Source organism: Podarcis liolepis (assembly GCF_965112155.1).
Source record: "Podarcis liolepis genome assembly, chromosome: 4".
NCBI lineage: Eukaryota > Metazoa > Chordata > Lepidosauria > Squamata > Lacertidae > Podarcis > Podarcis liolepis.
The window spans coordinates 73,260,657-73,279,784 of record NC_139558.1 but is presented as its reverse complement, the minus strand read 5'-3'; the positions used below and the strand labels follow the sequence as shown (position 1 = coordinate 73,279,784).

General features: G+C 41.3%; 3 protein-coding genes across 11 annotated transcripts in view; 1 reads left to right on the top strand and 2 right to left on the bottom strand.

Annotated features, from left to right (window-relative positions):
- DCBLD2 (discoidin, CUB and LCCL domain containing 2) overlaps nt 1–19,123 on the top strand; it is a 47,236-nt gene extending 28,113 nt beyond the window's left edge. For 3 of the 5 annotated variants that reach the window (XM_083500778.1, XM_083500780.1, XM_083500779.1), the window contains exon 15: nt 601–4,610. In XM_083500778.1, coding sequence (XP_083356904.1) covers nt 601–1,043 — 443 coding nt within the window. In that variant the 3' untranslated portion in view covers nt 1,044–4,610. Of the gene's footprint in view, nt 1–600; nt 4,611–4,730; nt 4,792–9,882; nt 9,928–12,833 lie in introns of those variants that run through there. The other 2 variants (XR_014525509.1, XR_014525510.1) reach the window with 2 other exon arrangements.
- LOC310705892 (cell cycle control protein 50C-like) lies at nt 1,894–13,008 on the bottom strand (the record flags this gene model as incomplete). Of its 2 annotated transcripts, XR_014525513.1 has the most annotated exons (8): nt 1,894–5,073; nt 5,276–6,836; nt 7,807–8,016; nt 9,565–9,705; nt 9,959–10,049; nt 10,460–10,561; nt 11,560–11,670; nt 12,808–13,008. XR_014525513.1 is itself a non-coding variant. In XM_083500808.1 (7 exons), the coding sequence occupies 7 exons, from the start codon at nt 13,006–13,008 to the stop codon at nt 6,652–6,654; spliced, it is 1,041 nt and encodes a 346-aa protein (XP_083356934.1). In that variant the 3' UTR covers nt 1,894–6,651. The 2 variants fall into 2 exon arrangements, 1 of the variants encoding a protein (XP_083356934.1); XM_083500808.1 differs by having other exon boundaries at nt 1,894–6,836.
- Nucleotides 14,331–19,128, bottom strand: part of CMSS1 (cms1 ribosomal small subunit homolog) — a 181,379-nt gene continuing 176,581 nt past the window's right edge. For all 4 annotated transcript variants that reach the window (XM_083500812.1, XM_083500814.1, XM_083500811.1 and 1 more), the window contains 3 exons: nt 18,225–18,312; nt 17,156–17,244; nt 14,331–14,552 (listed from right to left, as the gene is read on the bottom strand). In XM_083500812.1, coding sequence (XP_083356938.1) covers nt 14,469–14,552; nt 17,156–17,244; nt 18,225–18,312 — 261 coding nt within the window. In that variant the 3' untranslated portion in view covers nt 14,331–14,468. The remainder of the gene's footprint in view (nt 14,553–17,155; nt 17,245–18,224; nt 18,313–19,128) is intronic.

Genomic DNA, 19,128 nt, shown 5'->3' with positions numbered 1-19,128 from the left:
TAGGACTGCAAGAAGTTTTGTAAGGAGGATTATGGGAAATATTGCAGAGAAAATTTATGAATAGATTTATTTGTTAAGGATTTTTAAAAGTAATAGTAAAATTAATGAAATGCAGATTAAGTGATAAAGATCGAAAAATCTTCAGATGTCGTTGATGGAAGTCCAAAATATTGTATAAGATAAGAACATATGTTACATGATTTTTGGAAATTATATATATATATAATATATATATATGGCATATGCATAACAGAAGTAGATAAAGTATTGACATAATCCATTAATCTGTTTGGACTGGTTTACACATGCTGGCCCCAGCCTGATCATCCCAGGAACACTTGAGACCACTGTTAGCCTGAAACCACTGCCCAAATTTCAGGTGCATCAGAAGGTCAGAGTAGCCACATAACATGACTGATAGGTAGAGGTGCTGATTTAAATGAACAGTGACCCTATGCTCTCCTGAGATCTTCCCACTGGAGCAGTCTCATGTGTGATCTGGCCCGTTTCAGTTCCAAGTGCCCTTTTTTTTATTACCAGTGCAATGGCAGTATGTGACAGCTGGAAAACCCTTGACGATACTGGTCTCTCTTTATACAGAGTATGCACAGCCACTGGTGGGAGGAATTGTTGGCACACTTCACCAGAGATCAACCTTTAAACCTGAAGAAGGCAACGAAACAAGCTATGCTGATATGGATCCTTACAATTCACCCGAGCAAGAGATCTACCATGCCTATGCTGAACCGCTACCTATCACTGGACCAGAATATGCAACACCAATTGTGATGGATATGTCAGGTCATCCCGCAGCTCCCCTGGGCATTTCTACTGTATCTACTTTCAAAGCTCCAGGAAACCAAGCCGCTCCCATAGTTGGGGCATACAGCAAACTTGTTTCCAGATCAGATAGTTCATCGCCTACTCGAGTACTCTATGACACACCCAAAGGAATGCCAGGACTCAATCCCACAGACGAGTTGGTATACCAGGTACCACAGAACATGCCACATTCCACAGAGAATAAAGAAGATGTTAGCTAGAGAATGTGGCTTTCGAAAATTAAATCCTTTGGAGATCACTTTTTGCGTTGGAAGAAAAATGTGTGACTTGGTGGGAGCCCAGAAAAAAATGAGTCAATTGCCCTTTTGAGGGTCTGTACACAACTACTGCTTTCCTGTTTATAGAATAATGGGCTTTCCATTCACTACTGATGGGCACTACATTTTTTTGCTAGGCAGGTGTGAGAAGCTTTCAAAGATGCTGAATCGCTGAGTGTAGATACATGTTCCACAACAGATATATAATGTGCCACTATAGATATATAATTAATCAAAATGATCTATGGTCCATGAGCCAAGAAAAGGAAAGGTACTATTCTGGATATAGAAAAAGTCACTGAGTCCCAACAAACCAATTTCAAATTAATTGATATCTAGCAGGCTGGTATTTTCATAAGGCTTCACATTGTAAAAGTGAACTGATTATTGTGCTTCCTGTAACAGGAAGTTAGTGGCAATTATAAGGAAAATTGATCCCTAAAATTAACAAGTTACCTTTGTTGATTTCTTTTATGAAATCAATTGGTAGTGTGGAAAATACCTGGAATCTCTGGCAAGCATGACTTGCTATACACTAGTAATCACTCTCTGTTGATCCCTTTGGAGTAGTTTCGTATGAATGCTGTTCTCCCTACTATTTGGGTGCTCCTTGCCACTTCCTAGGGAGGTGAATTCCCTGAAGATGATACATTTTCTAAAATTTGTTACAGAGCTAAAAAGGACCTTACTGGGAATCCTTGGCTCAACTAAAACCATATTTTCTTTTAAAAAATACACCCAAGCCCTCCAATGATGGCCTCAAACAGCAAAAAAAATAAAAAATTAAAAAAAATTATTTAGATTAAAGGAAGGGATATTTTTAAGGAGGGAAGGATAAGTTCACTTCTGTAAAACATAAGCACACTAGCATCATTGCATGTAGGTTTTTAATGTAAATCAGGGTGTCTATACATGCATAGATGAAAAGCTTGGTTTTCCCAATATGGTTTTAGGTATATGCCTTAAGAAAATGCATATATGCATTGATGTCATGGAGGCTTCTGAATGTGAGATGGTGATTAGATTGAAATATAGCAATGTTTAAAGTATTGGCATTTGATCTACTACGTATTGCATAAAAATTATCTTTTTCACCCCCAGATTCTTCAAAAGTTCAAAATTATCATACCTTTTCATTCTGGACTAAAGGTATTTCACCTTCTAACTCCTAGTGAGATTATTTTTCCAAGGTTTATATACTTGAAACCAGTTAGTAACTTTTGTGCACAACGAGAATTGCTGAAAGCATAGCTGTATAACCTACAAGCCAGTCTCCCTTTTGGCCATGCTTTAAATGTGTATATATTTTTTACAAAGCACATTAGGGTGACATGAAAAGAATGCTTTGTTTTTATTGTATTATAACAGCACTGTAGCGACGATGTAGAACAGATAAATGTGATATCCCCTCTATACGCAATAGCCCAGTTTTATGGACTTCATTATGAACATATAGTTCAAAAGAATATTGGGTGTTATCCCGTTGTGTTCGTCTGCTAGCAGCAGATTGTTCACTTGCAGCATGAGACTTTCTCCCTTCCTCTCCTCCTCTGCACAGACACCAAATCATCTTCAGAGAGAGAGAAGCTGGCAGGGGGTTAAAGGGTAAGGAAGCCAAAATCCACTTGAACTGTCTGTATTGTTGAATGCACAATATATCTCAGTGTAGCTGGCTGGAAAGGTAAATCATGACAATCACAACTCTTAAGTGTAGTTAGTACTCCTTAGCCCAGCTTTCTCTAGCCTGGGGCCCCTTCGGATGTTGAGGACCACGCTATAGCTGGGACTGAAGCCCATAACAGCTCGAGAGCAGCAGCCTTAGTCCAATACTTAGTTTCCGCAGTATGGCATGCTGGTTCGCTCTTGTGCTTTGTTCCATTTATATTTTGTTTATTTATAAAAGTGATAACATAACTTATTTTTATTCTGTAAACTACGGTACACCGAGGCTAAATGTGTGGCCTAAGAAAACTTTCAGAATATGTGTATATGTAGACTCTATTCTATGGCCTAGTCTATAATTTCTTGCTTCATTTGGTCCAATGGATATGGGTACATATCTGCCAGGTTGGATTCAACAAAATATGTGTTAAATATATGACACCCTAATCGTGTCATTGTCTATCTCTGTTAGGGTCTCTAGACTCAGCTGTCCTACTCTTACATATCTGCATCTTTGAAAACCATACTGTAGAAATAGCACATTTGCAACAGAGTGATTTCCACCTCCTGCCATTGCCAAAAGGTGATTCATTGCTGGAAGTAAAATTCAAGGGATTAGCTCTTTTAAGTTCAGATGGTAGCACTAGTGCACCTTGCCAGTCAAAACATAGTTCCATAGCTTGGTTATAAATCACTTCTTAGTTACAAATTGGAATCAGAACCCTAAATTCTTCAAAAACCTGAGATTGCAGTTGGATTCAGTGGCGCACATCAAGCAAACAACTACTAGTAAACAGAATTAAAAACTATTACCTTTATTTATTGACAGTATTTATAAATCACTCTTCTGCATATGTTACAAGGCAATGCACCAAATGCTACATTACAAATAGCAAAGTGAACTATGTCAAACTCTAAAATTAATGGCAGAAAAGCAACAGGAAAATAATCCTGGCTGATTTCCAAATGCCCAGTAGAATAGAACACAACCTAGGTTTCCTAGATACTAAAAATTCTTCTTAGAAACGTATTTTCTGCTCAGATTCTAAACAGATGGTAGCTATCTTTAAATGAAAACTAGGCAGCAATCTCGTACCCACTTCCCTAGCTGTAAGCCCAGTGAACTGAATGGGGCTTATTTCTGATTAAACATGTTCTAGGGGTTGCGCTCTGAGTGTTTTAACTTGAATGTTGCACCAGTTAGAGTGGCTTGGTGTATTTGTACCACGCCAAAGTATAGAATTGTGTATGTGTGATGTTTCTTACAAAAATTGACAAATGTACATACGGTAGGGCTGTTTTTCAAAGCTGCCTGTTACTGGAATTGTGCACAAAAGTGTATATGCTTAGTTTGAAGTCTTGCAGGTATCCAAACCCACAAACCTTAGTACAAGCAAGTCCACCTCCACTGTATGTTGCTGATTTAAGCTTGCCAGCACATAAAATATTACAACAGTATAAAAGGGATGGTGTGAGCAATTGAATGTATCAAAATTAAATGGCTGATTAGATGAAAACAGCTTTCTTGATTTGCTGCCCTGTATTTTAGGTACTAACTTATTGATTCCTGAATGTAAGACACACAGCACAGGCAAGTATCCACACACGTGTTTTGGGGTTTAGGCTCACTGTTGGTATTGTCTCAAGGTATGCAGAGGGGTCACTCGGCTAGTGCAGGTGAGATGGGTGCAAATAAGTGTCGAGTGGCTGTTTTCCTAGAATGTACTTCCTTACCTCAGCATGTTCTGTAGTCACTCTGTATATGTTGCTAGAATTTAGATAATATGAATAGCATTTTTTTAATGTATGTGTTAAAACCTTTTAATAAAATGCACAATGTGGAACTCATGATTCTTGTACAGGAAAAAAAGTAAGCAGATTCCATTTTGGAGCTTAATGTCGCTGAATATCCCAGCTGATGGAGAGTTAGTTACAGCTACATTTTGACAAGCACTTTCTGTTTGGCAGATTCTGATTTTATCTTGGGGGTACTGTTTGTGGACATGAGAACCTCAGTGGCAATATGCAGGTAAGACACAACGTACATATTGTTCAGATGATTCAGAGCATCCCGATCCTATTGCTTACTTGTGCAAACAGGCTTGTTCTGTTCTACCCCATCTGCCTTGATAGCACACCGTTAAAAGAGCGCTGGTAATTTTTGAAAGGAGTTATCTTAGTGAACCATTTCCCCTCCCCCCTTGATTAATACTGGAACAATGGTACCAGACAGATGAGTTCTGTTAAGGACATCTTCACAGAATACCTAATTTACATAATTCACTGCCATAAAATACAGTGGTACCTCGGGCTACAGACTCTGCTAACCCGGAAGTAGTACCTTGGGTTAAGAACTTAGCTTCAGGACAAGAACAGAAATTGTGCGCCGGCGGCAGCAGGAGGCCCCGTTAGCTAAAGTGGTACCTCAGGTTAAGAATGGTTTCAGGTTAAGAATGGACCTCCAGAACGAATTAAGTTTGTAGCCAGAGGTACCACTGTATGCTGATAGCCACATGCTTAGATAGATCTACTGAGATTAGGTCTATATAGTGATGGTCACCTAATCAGAAGCCCCAGATTCAGAGGCAGTATTCCTCTAAATACCTGTTGCTAGTTAGGCAAATCATCTTCTTTGGCGATCACTTGTAGCCGAGTAAGATTGTCTTCCATGAACATGGTCTTAACAATGAGTCCGTAAGTGACTGTGGAGGCTAATTCTGGACCCACACATCCTTCCACAGTGGGGACATTGGTTTCTGGGCAGGAGTTGATCACAAATAGCATAGTGTGGGGGATTGTTGTCTTCATGGGGCTTCTGGGAAGCATTTGGCTGGCTACTGGGCGACAGGTTGCTGGGGCAGAATGGATCCAGCAGCTCTGCCCTGACACACTTAACTACTATGCTGAGAATTATATAGCACAAGACTAAGAATGCACAGCACATGTGGAACCAAAGCCCCACAACTTTGCACCAAGAAAACCCAGCATGTCTCCTTCCTTGTCATTAATACTTCCTTGTCATTAAAATCCACAGAGCATTTCTTACAAGAGGGATTTAACTGCAACTTTTTTGCTTTAATTCTAACTTGACATTGCCTGGCGCTTTTTAAAATTCCCCCCTGGTGGCAGCTGGCTGTGGTGCCATTTATTGCTTTATCTCCTGAAGTGTATAAATGCCACTGCATGCTGCGAAATAAATCACTCTTTAATCTCTCAGAGGCCAGTATTTGGGAAAGCTGTATATAATTTCGGTACAGAGCTTTTCAATACGAAAGATGAACTAATGGAAATAGACATTTTAATGAGCAGATTCATGTGTAACACTACTTACACTGACAGCTTCTTCCTTTTTAAACTCTACATTTCTTGCAATGTGCTGTTCTGCCTATGACACTTTCGGGAACAGAGTCACTGCCGCAGAGGATGTGCAAGAGGCCAGGGATCCACATGGCTGTTACCTGAGAACTTGCGTGAACTTTTAACCTAGCTGTAAACATTCATCAGACCAAATGTACTGGTGTAGTTCCTAGCCAAGCATTCATTATACTAAGTACTAGATGAATTCAGACAGGAACTCAGCCCATTGCTGTGTGAGCCGAGACTTCACAGACTCCTTCCTTCGAATATTACTGTTTCTAAACTTCCGCCTGTGTTCTGCGTAAACCATAGTTTGCCACTGCATCCGTGCGCCATCTGCAGAGTGATTTTAGCAAACCATTTGCCTTTAAACAAGGTTCCAAAATCCAAAACTGTCTTTTGGAGTCCTGGTTTAAGGGCAGATGACGGTGTGCTGAGAATCAGGAAGGAAATTTAGGTATCTCTCATTTCTGGTCTCTGGCTTGGCAGGGCACTTGTACTATTAACTTTTTATCAAGTAAAGGGAATCGTCCTATAGTCCCTTGTTGGGGTTTTTCCTGGATTTCAAGTGAGCTACTGTAATAATACAACTTGCCAGCAGAGTCACTGCACCAGTAACTGTGTACGCTATTCCCTGAAAAGGATTTCTTCCACCGCTCCATGTTACTGTTGAGAAGACCACCTGCTTTTCTCCTTTGAACTTTGAAACTGGGAAATCTGACAGGATGATGTTAAAGTTTTATTAACAGTTTGGAACATACATGAGCATTAAAAGATGCCGAGGGGTTAGGTATTGCTAACAGGATTAGATCCATGGTTTTTTTTCCTTCTTAGCACCTACAGTGCAAAAGGCATATTTAAAAGGAATATATGTAGTTTTTCATAGTTTACTCTCCTTGTTGCAATACGCATCTTCTATTGATGGGACACTACCACTATCATCAGCCTTTTCTAATGTGCTCTACAGAAGTTTTGAACTGAAACTCCCATCTGCTCTAGTCGCCATGGCCAATGGTCAGGTATAGTGAGACCTACAGTCTAAAACAGGGACGCAGGTGGCGCTGTGGGTTAAACAACAGAGCCTAGGACTTGCCGATCAGAAGGTCGGCGGTTCGAATCCCCACGACGGGGTGAGCTCCCGTTGCTCGGTCCCTGCTCCTGCCAACCTAGCAGTTCGAAAGCACCTCAAAGTGCAAGTAGATAAATAGGTACCGCTCCGGCGGGAAGGTAAACGGCGTTTCTGTGCGCTGCTCTGGTTCGCCAGAAGTGGCTTAGTCATGCTGGCCACATGATCCGGAAGCTGTATGCCGGCTCCCTCGGCCAATAAAGCGAGATGAGCGCCGCAACCCCAGAGTTGGTCACAACTGGACCTAATGATCAGGGGTCCCTTTACCTTTACAGTCTAAAACATCTGTCGAGTGCCAGGTTGGGGAAGACTGAGCTAGACAATCAGAGATCTGCATCAGCCCACTGTATGTTTCCTCCACCCAAGTGACAAGCAGAAGCTCTCCTCAAAACTCAGCTATATTTTGCAATGAACTGCATGCATTATTAGCCTGCCAGGTAGCGTTCTGGCTATGTATTCCTTGATTACCCTCACTGTCTACAGAAAATCTGGCAATTATAACCCACATAGCTAAAACGTGCGGAGTTTAAAACATGACACAAACCCACACAGAAAGGATACTATAGGATATTTGTAGCCCGTACGTCCCTGCTGGGAGCCCATTTGCAAACTGCCTGATGCGATTGAGGCGACGGTAAAGATTCTTGAATGTAGGAAATGCTGATACACGCATCCAGATGATAAAGTCTTCATTTGTGTAGCCATTGTTCTCTTGGTTTTCTTCATCTAATAAATATACTGGTTTTTGCCAGTAAGGTGGTCTTGCCGTGCCTGAGATAGATGGGGGCGGGGGGAGGGAGAGTGAGAGAGAGAGAGAGAGAGAGAGAAAATGAATAGCTATAGGTGAACCAGCTACCCCTACTTCTATATATTTCTTATAGTCTAACCTTAGTCTCACTAGTGGGTAAGCATGCCTCAGCCTTCGCCGATATGGTGCTCTCAAGATGTTTTGGACAATTGTTCTCTTCATTCCTAACCACTGGCCATGCTGGCTGTGGAAGACGGGACCTAGAGTCCAACAACACCTGGAACATCCAAGGTTCAGGAAGTCTGACCTAAGTAGTCTAAACAAAGGGTCTTACTCCCTAGTAAGTGAGTATTGAGTTATATGCAGCCATCACAGACACACTTATGAAGGAGTATGTCCCACTGTTCAGTGGGGCACGCAGGATTGCCTTGTAAGTCAAGCAACATACCAGGAATGTAGCTTCAATAAAGTTGCTTTTCCAGTATGCATATAAGGTGGAGCAGATTTGCATCCATTGGCCCTGCTCCTGACCTCAGCTGAAGCGGGAAATTTAAGCGTGGTTAATATCAATATTGAGGCATCTTTTTAACCATGTTTAAAGCGAAGGTGCACTGCAAATGGGCACACGTTCTGGGAAGGAAAGGGCACATCATTTTGTGGTGGTGTCCCAGGTGCTCGGCCCTGGTGGAAAAAATCTGATGCATTGGCCTTGAGAAAAGGTAGACGTGTTGGGTTACATTACATCAGGGATGGGGAAACCTTCCAAGGGCCACTTTCCCTCTGGGGCAACCTTCCAGGGGCCACAAGCCAGTAGTGGGTGAGGCCACAGGCAAACAGGCAGAGCAACAAGTGAATGATTCACATTTCTACAGCAGGTTAGTTTCTTCTGTCCTCCATCCAGACAAGCAAGAGGCATTTAAAAGGTAAAGGTACCCCTGCCCGTACGGGCCAGTCTTGACAGAATCTAGGGTTGTGCGCTCATCTCACTCTAGAGGCCGGGAGCCAGCGCTGTCCGCAGACACTTCCGGGTCACGTGGCCAGCGTGACAAAGCTGCTCTGGCGAACCGGCACCAGAGCAGCACACGGAAACGCCGTTTACCTTCCCGATATAAAGCGGTACCTATTTATCTACTTGCACTTAAGGGTGCTTTCGAACTGCTAGGTGGGCAGGAGCTGGGACCGAACGACGGGAGCTCACCCCGCTGTGGGGATTTGAACCACCGACCATGCGATTGGCAAGTCCTAGGCGCTGAGGTTTTACCCACAGCGCCACCCGCGTCCCCTAAGAGGCATTTACTTGTTTGTTTAATTTAATAAAAATTATATAACACTTGATTGTGGGGGGAAACCTCAAAGCAATGGATGAAACTTCAAAAGCATGATCAAAGTTCAAAGGCACATTCCAGCCAGGTAAAAACACTTAGGTCTGAATCAGAGCTGGTGAAAAATGTAGTCAGGAAAGATTTCCAAGGGCCACATAAGAGAGGCCTGCGGGGACAGTTTTAAGAAAGCTCATTAGCTGCATTTCAAAAACTGAAGAACCACCTTTCAGCTAATGGGATCATTCTTACCATCAAATGCAGAAGACAAGTTGTGTGCAGATGGATTGTGAAATTTCACATTTTTATCTGTCCACCAGGCATTCCCTTGCTTCAGAAGTGGGACTTTGACAGCCTTTACAGAAGCAGGATAGTAGAACAACTGTATTGTGTCTGTATGGAAATTAGAAACAGTGTTTTAATGCTAAGTCAGTATTGAATGCCTGTAATTTGACTATTTTAGCTAATCTAAGAGAATATGGTCACATCCACACCATACATTTAAAGCACAACATTAACAATCCTCCAATGGGGACTGTGTGATGACATCCTTACATTTCTATCATATAGAGGGAAATCTGCAGTTCGAATAGATAATGAAGACTGCGTATCCAGGTAAATATTATCAGATACACGTAGCACTCACCATTGAACATGCTGTTTGCAATTGCACCACATGGAGCTATAGGTGTCCCGTTTTCATAAGTTGCAAAAGGTGCACAATTGCTGTTCTGAATCTGTATTCAAAACCATAATGCAATTAGGAGCACATTTCTCTGAAAAATCAAGCCATAATGTTAAACAATGCAGCTATTCATAAACGGCAGGAAATGTGTTCTGAAAAAGACACGTCTTTTATATGGTGATGAAAAATCAATGGGGAAAGACTGCCACACCATGCCAGGGAGTGTATTTCCTAGTGTGGCTGCTAACAGTTGGCAAAGGACTCTCCCTCTCGAATGTTTACACTACCCACCTCACTCAGCATAACATTACAAAGTCCAGACAATGAATGACAAGCACAACATTCCTGAACCAGCTAGACTTCTTTCTGGTCAATAATATATTAAGAATTACTACCCGTAAAATGGCATCATGTGATTAAAACAAACATCAGAAGTACTAAAAGAATTTCAAACCACCTTACGTTTGCCTTCCGACCCAATAGTTGTGCATCACTTCTGGAAAGGACATAGCGACGATGGTTCTGATAAAAATTATGTAATCCGTAGTACATGAAGACATCACCCTGCAATTTTTTTTAAAGGGACAACATGTAGGAATTAAAAAATGAGTTTCAAAGCTAAACCTGGCAAACTATTGACAATAGCCAATATGAAGTGGAACAGTTATTTGAATGTCCAAGATCTAAGTGCCATCAAAAGCCCTAGAGACCTTTGATGGGCAAGAATTGGTGTGACTCCACCAAGAGACAAGCCTAAATTGTTACTTTATTGGTTTGTGGAGTAAGGCTAGCAATAAATGAAAATGATCTTCTCTTCCGATTACTCCACAAGGTCTTCCTCTAATGTTCATTGCTTGATGTGCTCACAAAATCAGTCAAAACAGCATAGACAAGCTGCTTTGATTGCCTGACATTATTTCCAGAGGCAGTTCACATCCTTAGCTGCTGAATTCAGCACTGATTGAATAAACCGAAGGATAAGCTCTTGAGAGATGGGCATGGATGTGGGAATCAATCCCTAAGGTAGGGTGCCAGATGCAAAGGAAGACACGGCTACTGCACCTGTAACGGAAAAGGAAAATTTGACAGGTGTGTGTGGCCTGCATGACAAATGTTCTCTTTTTGCATCTGGTCATGCTACGCTAAGGGTTGTAGCCCTAGTCATTGACTGACAAGAGCTAACACACTAAAATTGCTTAAAATTGGATAGATGCTAAAAGTACCATAGGGTGTAACCCAGCCAACAATTGAAACACTGAGGTTCCATTGATTTTACAGTGAGAGTTATGCATGTGCTTAACACACTCCCATTGAAATTACTGTATAAAAGTGTTTAACTCAGCTAAACGCTCAAAAAATGTTATAAACATTTCAAAACGTTTACTTCAAAATCATTCTGGTTTCCTTAGGATCAATGTATTTTTCTTTATTCAATAGCCTTAAAATATTTGATGTTTGGTAGATAACATTTTCCTTTCCTCCTGCAGTTCATTTTAATGCTGCTCTTGTGTTGCTTATTAAAAAAAACCCAACCTATTATTCACTTTTCCACAATCACTTACCTGCATGCTTTCCTGAAGTGTGAAGTTGGTGAAACACAGGCATTCCTTCTCCCAGTTTGATGAGTTTTCACGCAGCTTTGAACAATGTGAACATATCTCGGAATAATTAATCTGACAAGAAACGAAAGAAACAGGCCAAGTTATTGTCATCATTGCAAAAGGAGAACAAGATCTCCTAGCTTTAAAGGCTTTACGGTTTGGCCTTTGCAGATTTCCATGAGATGGTCAAATGTGACAGTTTGTCAGGTCAACTAAATGGCCTCACAGGAGCTTTCAAGCTAAGACAGCAATGTCATGCCAAGACGTGTCCTGAATAACCTCTTTGGAACATCCTTCCCCCTAAAGTTCTTCAAAGTCCAGGCATCTTCCACTGGCAAATACTATTTCTATTTAGTTGCAGCCCACTTTTAATGTGTACGCAATCATGTGTTTTTAATTACATCTATTCTACAAGAGAAGCTTGCCACTTATTGTGGTTAATAGTACTTCTGACTCATTCTTCACCAGAACATCTCAGAGTAGATTACAGCATTTAAAAACACAACAGTTAACAAACAAACAAACAAACAAACAAACACAACCCTTAAAGGAGTAAAAAAACACCCCTGTGGAGAACAGGCCTGGAAGCTTGTCTAACGGCACCCCAGTATTGTATTTGAAATATTTATAACTCACCTTTCCACCAATGGTCTCAAAGGCAGCTGGCCTACAGATACAATTTAAACAAGACCATTGCCATGTCCATCTGTAGTCTCTTCAGCATCTTCAGAATGCTTAACTGTTAAATAGTCTGGAGGGTCTACCCTTCCCAACTTCTCTAGACAATGGTAGACCTGTTGGTCCAAAAGTCAGTTCAGATATTCTATCCATTCATTTACTGAAGCTGCTCACACCAGTGTAATGCTTTTAAGTCTGGCCTCAGATCACTACCTCACTCCCTGGATGTTACAATGCTCACCAATATAGACTACTTACATTATTGATTCCTTTGCTAAAGAAATAAAGAACATAATAGCCAAAGTGGGTATTGAAGTCAGGTCTCTGGGCGCCAAGGTCAGTACTTCCACTTTTGGGACTGCACCAAAATGTTTATTTTATGGTGTTAGGATTAATGAGGACATCATATACAAATGTTATGAAAATTAAACAAAACAAAATAAACACACTGTAAATTTATATTTTACTTATACACAAATACAGTCTACCAGTATTGTAATGCATGCTTTCTAGCACACAATGAAAACAAACCTTTATTTCTTTGACTCCTGTCGCAGCCAATAGAAGTACAATTCCCATCACAAGGCAGAAGAGGCTAATGATAAAGAAACTGGGGAGGACGAGCTCTGGGGTGAGCTGGGGCTTCCAGGCTGGGAGCCTCTGTTGTTTATATGCAGTATTATCAGGGCATCTCGATGGATGGTTTGGTGAAACGGTGCTCTTTTCATTCATGTTGATGCCGGACAAGTCTTTGGCTGGCCTTTGTGTCGTACCGTAAGGTATTTTTTATCTGTTGCTATCTACTTAGCATTTTTAAGAACCTTGGTAACTTCCTGGAATTACTTATTAACTTGATCCATTTGATTGGGAATAACGCCCTCCTTGTACTTTATTGTCATAATCACCTTTAGCCAGCCTGTGCCATCCTCCTGCTGGTGTACTTTAACCTGACTTACATCTGCTAGGTTCCTGCACCCGCCACTGCTTCCTGCACAAGGCTGCCACACTTTTAGCTGTTACTATTGTTCCACACAGCTTAGGACACAATTTAGTAGGATCATCTGCATTGGTCTATTTGGAAATCCTGCACGCAGGGTGGTACATTACTCCTCAGATTTTCTGTCTGTCAAATTTATTAGCTGACTTGATTGTGTTTTTGTGACGACCAATGATTTTCAGCATATAAATTTTACTGACTGACACAACTTAAGGCTTCCCTTTCTCCCCGCCTTCACAGATTCCAAAGCTGCACTGAAACTGAGGTAAAAGGGCAGATTTTGCTAATAACAAGTAGGGTGAGAATCGAGTGAGAGACAATGGTTACGACAGCTCTGCATTTTTTTCTGGAGCCAATTAAGCATCCTACTCACAAGTAGCATCCATTTTGCTTCAAGTTTCCCGGTCTACATATCTGCCATAAGAACGAGAGTTTGCTGCCTGGTGCTTTGAATTCACAGTGGCAGATTCCAGGTTACAACGACCTATGGTAATGATATTAGTAACACAGGGGAGTTCCCCTAAAAAAACCAAGAAGGGTAGTTATCCCTATACATTGACAATTTATGATCACTGGCACTGATCTTTAAGGATCTTTTGGAAATACTTTAGCCATGGTTCTGCCACAGTACAGATGATCTATTGGAGGTTACTTCCTTCCAGAAAACTGAACTGTATTGATATGCAGAGCTGCAGAAGAAAAGCTCAGGAGACATTACTATCATTATTAACAGTTATAATTTATATATTTCCTCAGGTGTTTTGTACACATTATCATGTTAATCATTGCAACTGCTCTCTAAAGCAAGCTGGCACTATTATTTCTAAACTGCAGCCTATTAAGCTGAGATAAGTACACCCAAACTGGCCTGGAGGCTCATTCAAGGATTCCTAGGGAGCTTGTTGCTGAAATGAGTTTACACATGACACAGTCTCTTACCCACTAGCTTATACTTTTGAGTAAATCTTTTGAGTTAACAGTTACTTTATGTGCTGGTGGAAAAATCTGTGTTGACTTTCGATTTCATATCATTATGCGTGAACATTTCAGTAGAGGACTCCATACAAAAGCTGTCTTTATTGCAAAAAAAATAAGGGTGACAAAAGGGTTTCTACTTTATGCATTTCAGAATTAAAAAGCAGCCTCAACTTGGGCAGACTGAAGGATAAGTTGAATTCAAGGGCAAACATCATGTCTAAAAGAGTCCCACTTTCACAGAGCCCTCTCTGCACAGTTTGATCAGTCCCATTTCCAGAAGTTCAATGGTTTCTTTCCTTATCTGAAGAAAAAATAAAAAAATAGAGGATTAAGGTTACCAAGGCCGGTGCTTCCATGAAGCGAAGTGAGGTAAAGAACTTTGCCTCAGGAGGCTAATCTGCCCATTCCTCCCCACCCCAGCAGTTGTCAGCCCCACTGCAGCTTCACCTGTGCCACCACTGCAGCAGCACCACTGTCCTCACCACAAAAGCCACGCCCCCACTGCTGCCACTGTATCATGGTGGCAGTGCAAGTGCAGCTGAAGATTTAGGGTACAGTTGCAGTGGCTGGGCCAGTGGCAATCTGGGCACAATGGTGTTGTCAGGGAGAGGGCCAGGATCTGTCGGGGAGCAGTAGGGCATTTTGCCTACAGTGGCAAAATGTTGTGGGCCGCCCTTGAAGGTTACTGCAAGACCCCCATGCAAATATTTATTGTGCTGTCTCTCTCACGAACTCACACACTCCAGCCAGCTGATACCTTATCCTTCTCTTATTTTGAATAGTGGCACAACACTCCCCTCATTAAACATGTACTTATGAAACACCATTGGTTAAGGAACATGCCTACAAACTTGCGGCTTGTCGCTTGCCCATGGCAATTAACAGTTCCTTCTGCATTAGGAGTTTGCCAGGTCCACTGCTCAAGTCAGCCTGGGCATGTGGGAGGCTAAGCAGCCTAGTAAAAATTTAAAAAATCTTGAGCTTGTCTGCAGGGAAGTGTTAACCTATACCTGTTTGAAAGGTCATCGGGGTAACTGACAGTAAATGATGTTTCAATTACAAGCATTTTGGCTGGAAAGCAAATTCAATAAAACTCACGTTTTATGTATGCATATTAGTCGTTTTGCCAGCTGCATCAGCTGCTACTGTAATAATTTCACATTGAAAAATGCCACAAGGGGGCACCTTCTTGCTTCAGTTATGGAAATTCATTGCAATCTCTAGTAGTTGACTTTTCTGAACATTGAGAAAACCAACGGGCTTACTATATCGTGACATTTGCAACAGCTTGGTAAAACAAGGCTTAAGAGTGGAAAGGTCAAACGCAACACATGTAGTGCAAAAGAGGCCCTGGCCACATTCACACATAACTATTATCCTTGGGTTAATCAACCATACTGTGCATAGATTGCTTGCTAGTGCATTGATCCTGACTGTTTCTGCTTCATTCTTCACTTCATATAAGCAAGTAAAGAAACCTGGAATGGAAACGCTGAGTGCTACTTCTAAAGATTTTGGCTTTTTAAAAAATAATAACAATAATTGAACAGGAATTATAAGTGAACATCATTTAAAGAGGGCTAGCAATCCTGGGTTATTAGGGTCAAATACACCACATCCCTAAATATTCAGGCATAACACAAAGCTTCCCCTTTCCTGGTTTGTTAACCAGCTTGTGGAAAGTGTGATAGAATGGATTCGCTGCAACAGAGGGCATCTCATGCATCCTATGGTTCTTGGTGTATCATTACTGCAAATGCTGCTTCCATGTATTAAAGGGCATTTTCTGACCGAGGATGTAGCTAAGTGCCTGCTGGTTTGATAGCATATACAGAACAGTGTTTGCCATAAATTACAAGGTATAGCAATCAGCACAGTTCACTCACGTCCCAACCCTAAGCATACCCGAGGGATTAATACCAAGTGGACTGTTTTAGTGTGATATAATCGTATTCTAACCAAGACAATCTTTAATTTTGGTTTCAGTGGTACAGGAGAAAATAGGTATAAATCATGTGATGCTTGTATATACATCTATGCAGTTGCATGTCACAGTTTTGTACAGTATTTTGTACTTTTCAACTGTACTTTTCTTTTTAAAATTTCAACTGTAATAAAGGGGGAAAGTATGCTTGGGAGTACAGCCTTAAAAGTACAATTTTCCCCACTAAGCTACCAGATTATGATCAAAAATTCAGTTTACAGGATCAGATGATTTGCCCTATTATGGAATTGTGTTTTTTCAAAAGAAGGTAAGTGTAAATGTTAGATATCAAATTGCTTCGTCCTCCTTAGGTAGAGGGCTGGAGTTAACAAAGTACATATGTGAAATCTGCTAGAAGAATTTTTGCTCTGTTCTCCAGGCTTACCTCTAATGGATTATTGTTGTTGTTGTTGTTGTTAGACACTCTATTTGAAAATCCTACGGTCTGGAACTTTTTGAAAGCAGCAGGAGTACTTGCTTATGCTGCTGCTTTCCTACATAGCTTATTTGAAAGGAGGTGTCAGAGAAATCAATGGAACTTGACTTTAATGAAAATGAATGTAGGCTTGAGGTGTTAAAGAGAATCACAGCAGGAAAGGTAAGCATGCCACAGAGCCTGAAGAGAGAGGCAGCCCTAGACATTACTGCATATACTTCCTCTCCTGCTTCAGCTAGACAGAGCCCTTCAGCACCACAGCACCATGTAAAGACTAGCTGACCCATGTGGTGACAAGCCCATGTTCCGCACATAATGTGCGCAATGGCCCAGCACGTATCTCTTAAGCCTCGGATCAGAAAACTAAAATTATGGTATGCGTTTGTGTAAAAAGTCCCTTTCCCCCATGCATTTCTAGAATGTGAAATAGAAGAATGCAAGACACCACACAGGCTTTTACTTGTTAAATATTACTGCTTGGTACCTCAGGGATGTCAATTAATCTTCTTAACTTCTGATCTCTCCAATTCCAGTCCAAGATGACATACTTCAAGGATGTCATGCTAAGACCATCTGAGGAGACAGTAAGAGACATTTGTTAGTAGCGTGACAAGTGCATTATCAAAATGATACTGGGCTTTTAAAATTCTTTGCTGCCCAATCAATCCCCAGGCAGCTAGTCTTTGCATATTGAGTCCTGCCCTTCTTGGTTAGCAGGTTATAAAGAAATATCCCTGCAAGTTTCTGGCTATGAAATCAGTCCTGTGCCTATTCAATAGCTAAACACAAAAGCAGAACGGCCACTGGCATGCTAATCCCAAGTATGTGCCAGCAACTAATTCCCCAAACTTCTACTTCATCAAAACGCAAGAACTGTGCTTTTATTACGCTGATGATTTATTATTTATAAACTACTTTTCTATTCAAATTCCCAAAGCGGTGTGTCATAAGCAGCATTATGAAAATGATGTAATGCTGGCTCTTGCCCAACCATTGTTAAGAGACTGGGTAGAAGCCGCAGGGTTGCACACTCCAGCCCCTCCATTGTGCAAATTCCTGCTTTAAACTGCAAAAAAGGTGAGCACGAGCATCAATGGTACCCCCTTCTATAACACAAACCTTCCTGTACACACAGAGATCAACTCTGGAGACCCTCCTCTGAAGCTGGGGGAGCAGATGACAAGTGAAAAGGCCTTTTTGGTGACAACCCCATTTGTGGAATGGTCTTCCCAGGAAAGCTCAACCTGATGCCTTTAGAGCACAGGCAAAGAGCTCCATCGCAGTCTGACTATGCTAAGTGCACTGTGTAGGTGTAAGCTATTCCCTTCCCAGTTTGCTTACCCATTTGTACGAAGGGATGAGTGAAGGGGAAGCGACTGGGCTGTGTGCATCTGTATGCAGCTTGTGTATAACCATTGTTTATTAAGCACAGATTCTTGGCTTATTGTGGCATGCAAACATGACCTGCCACAGATGATCAAATATACAGACTCATGAAACCATTCTTAGGGGTGGGGGAACTCTCTATTTTCATTACTGCAACACAGCCTTACCTTGCTCTAAGAGGGCTTTAATCCTTCCAGGTGTCCCAACACCCACATGGATGACCCCTTTCTCCAGCATCTTCACCTGCTCTTGGATCTGTTTGATGGAAACAAAGAAAAAGGAAGCATTTGCAGGAGGCAGGGGAGAGCTCAACTATATACATTTCCAATTCCTTCTCAAATATTTAAAAGACATCTGAAGAAATCTCTGGACTAACGGACGTTCGGCATTACTCCATGGAAAAGAAAAGGAAGCTAAGTGGGAAACTTTTCAAGGGGAAAAGGAAAGCAACTAAACCCCACTAACTATAAACAGTGTTTGTTTTCTTTTAATGTGCTATTCAATGCTTCCATCTTTTTCCATAATGGACGTTTTTCCATCACCACCTACAAACAACTGAAAAATCAGTGTGCTTCTGTGGAACTAAAAAATGTACATCTGTATGAAGTTAACATGCATAATGTACTTGACTTTATAAAGTTAGCACCAGATTGAATTTGCAGTAACTTGTCTAGGACTAAGCAGGGGAAATATACTTGCTGGACACAGTTAGCACATGAAGGCAACTACACTCTGTATCTAGCCATTTTGATGAAGGGATTGTTACATCCCTTCTCTGCCATACCACTTGGTTTCTGTGCTAGATGAAGGAGGGAAGGCTTTTCCTCCAGGAGCAGCATAAAAAAGAAGGCTAGCAGAGGGAGCTAGAGTGATCTTTCTCTCTTCCTCTTCCTTCCCTACATGGTAGAAGCCTTTCTCTTTTGTACTAGCCCAAGAGGCTAGTATCCCCTGTTTGCTGATCTCTTAGCAGGCTAGTAACTGGTGGGGTGGTGGTGGTTAGAAGAGCTTTGAGACACCCAAAGGGCAAGTGGACAGAAAATAGTTATTAAAAATAAACTCATATCTCTTAAC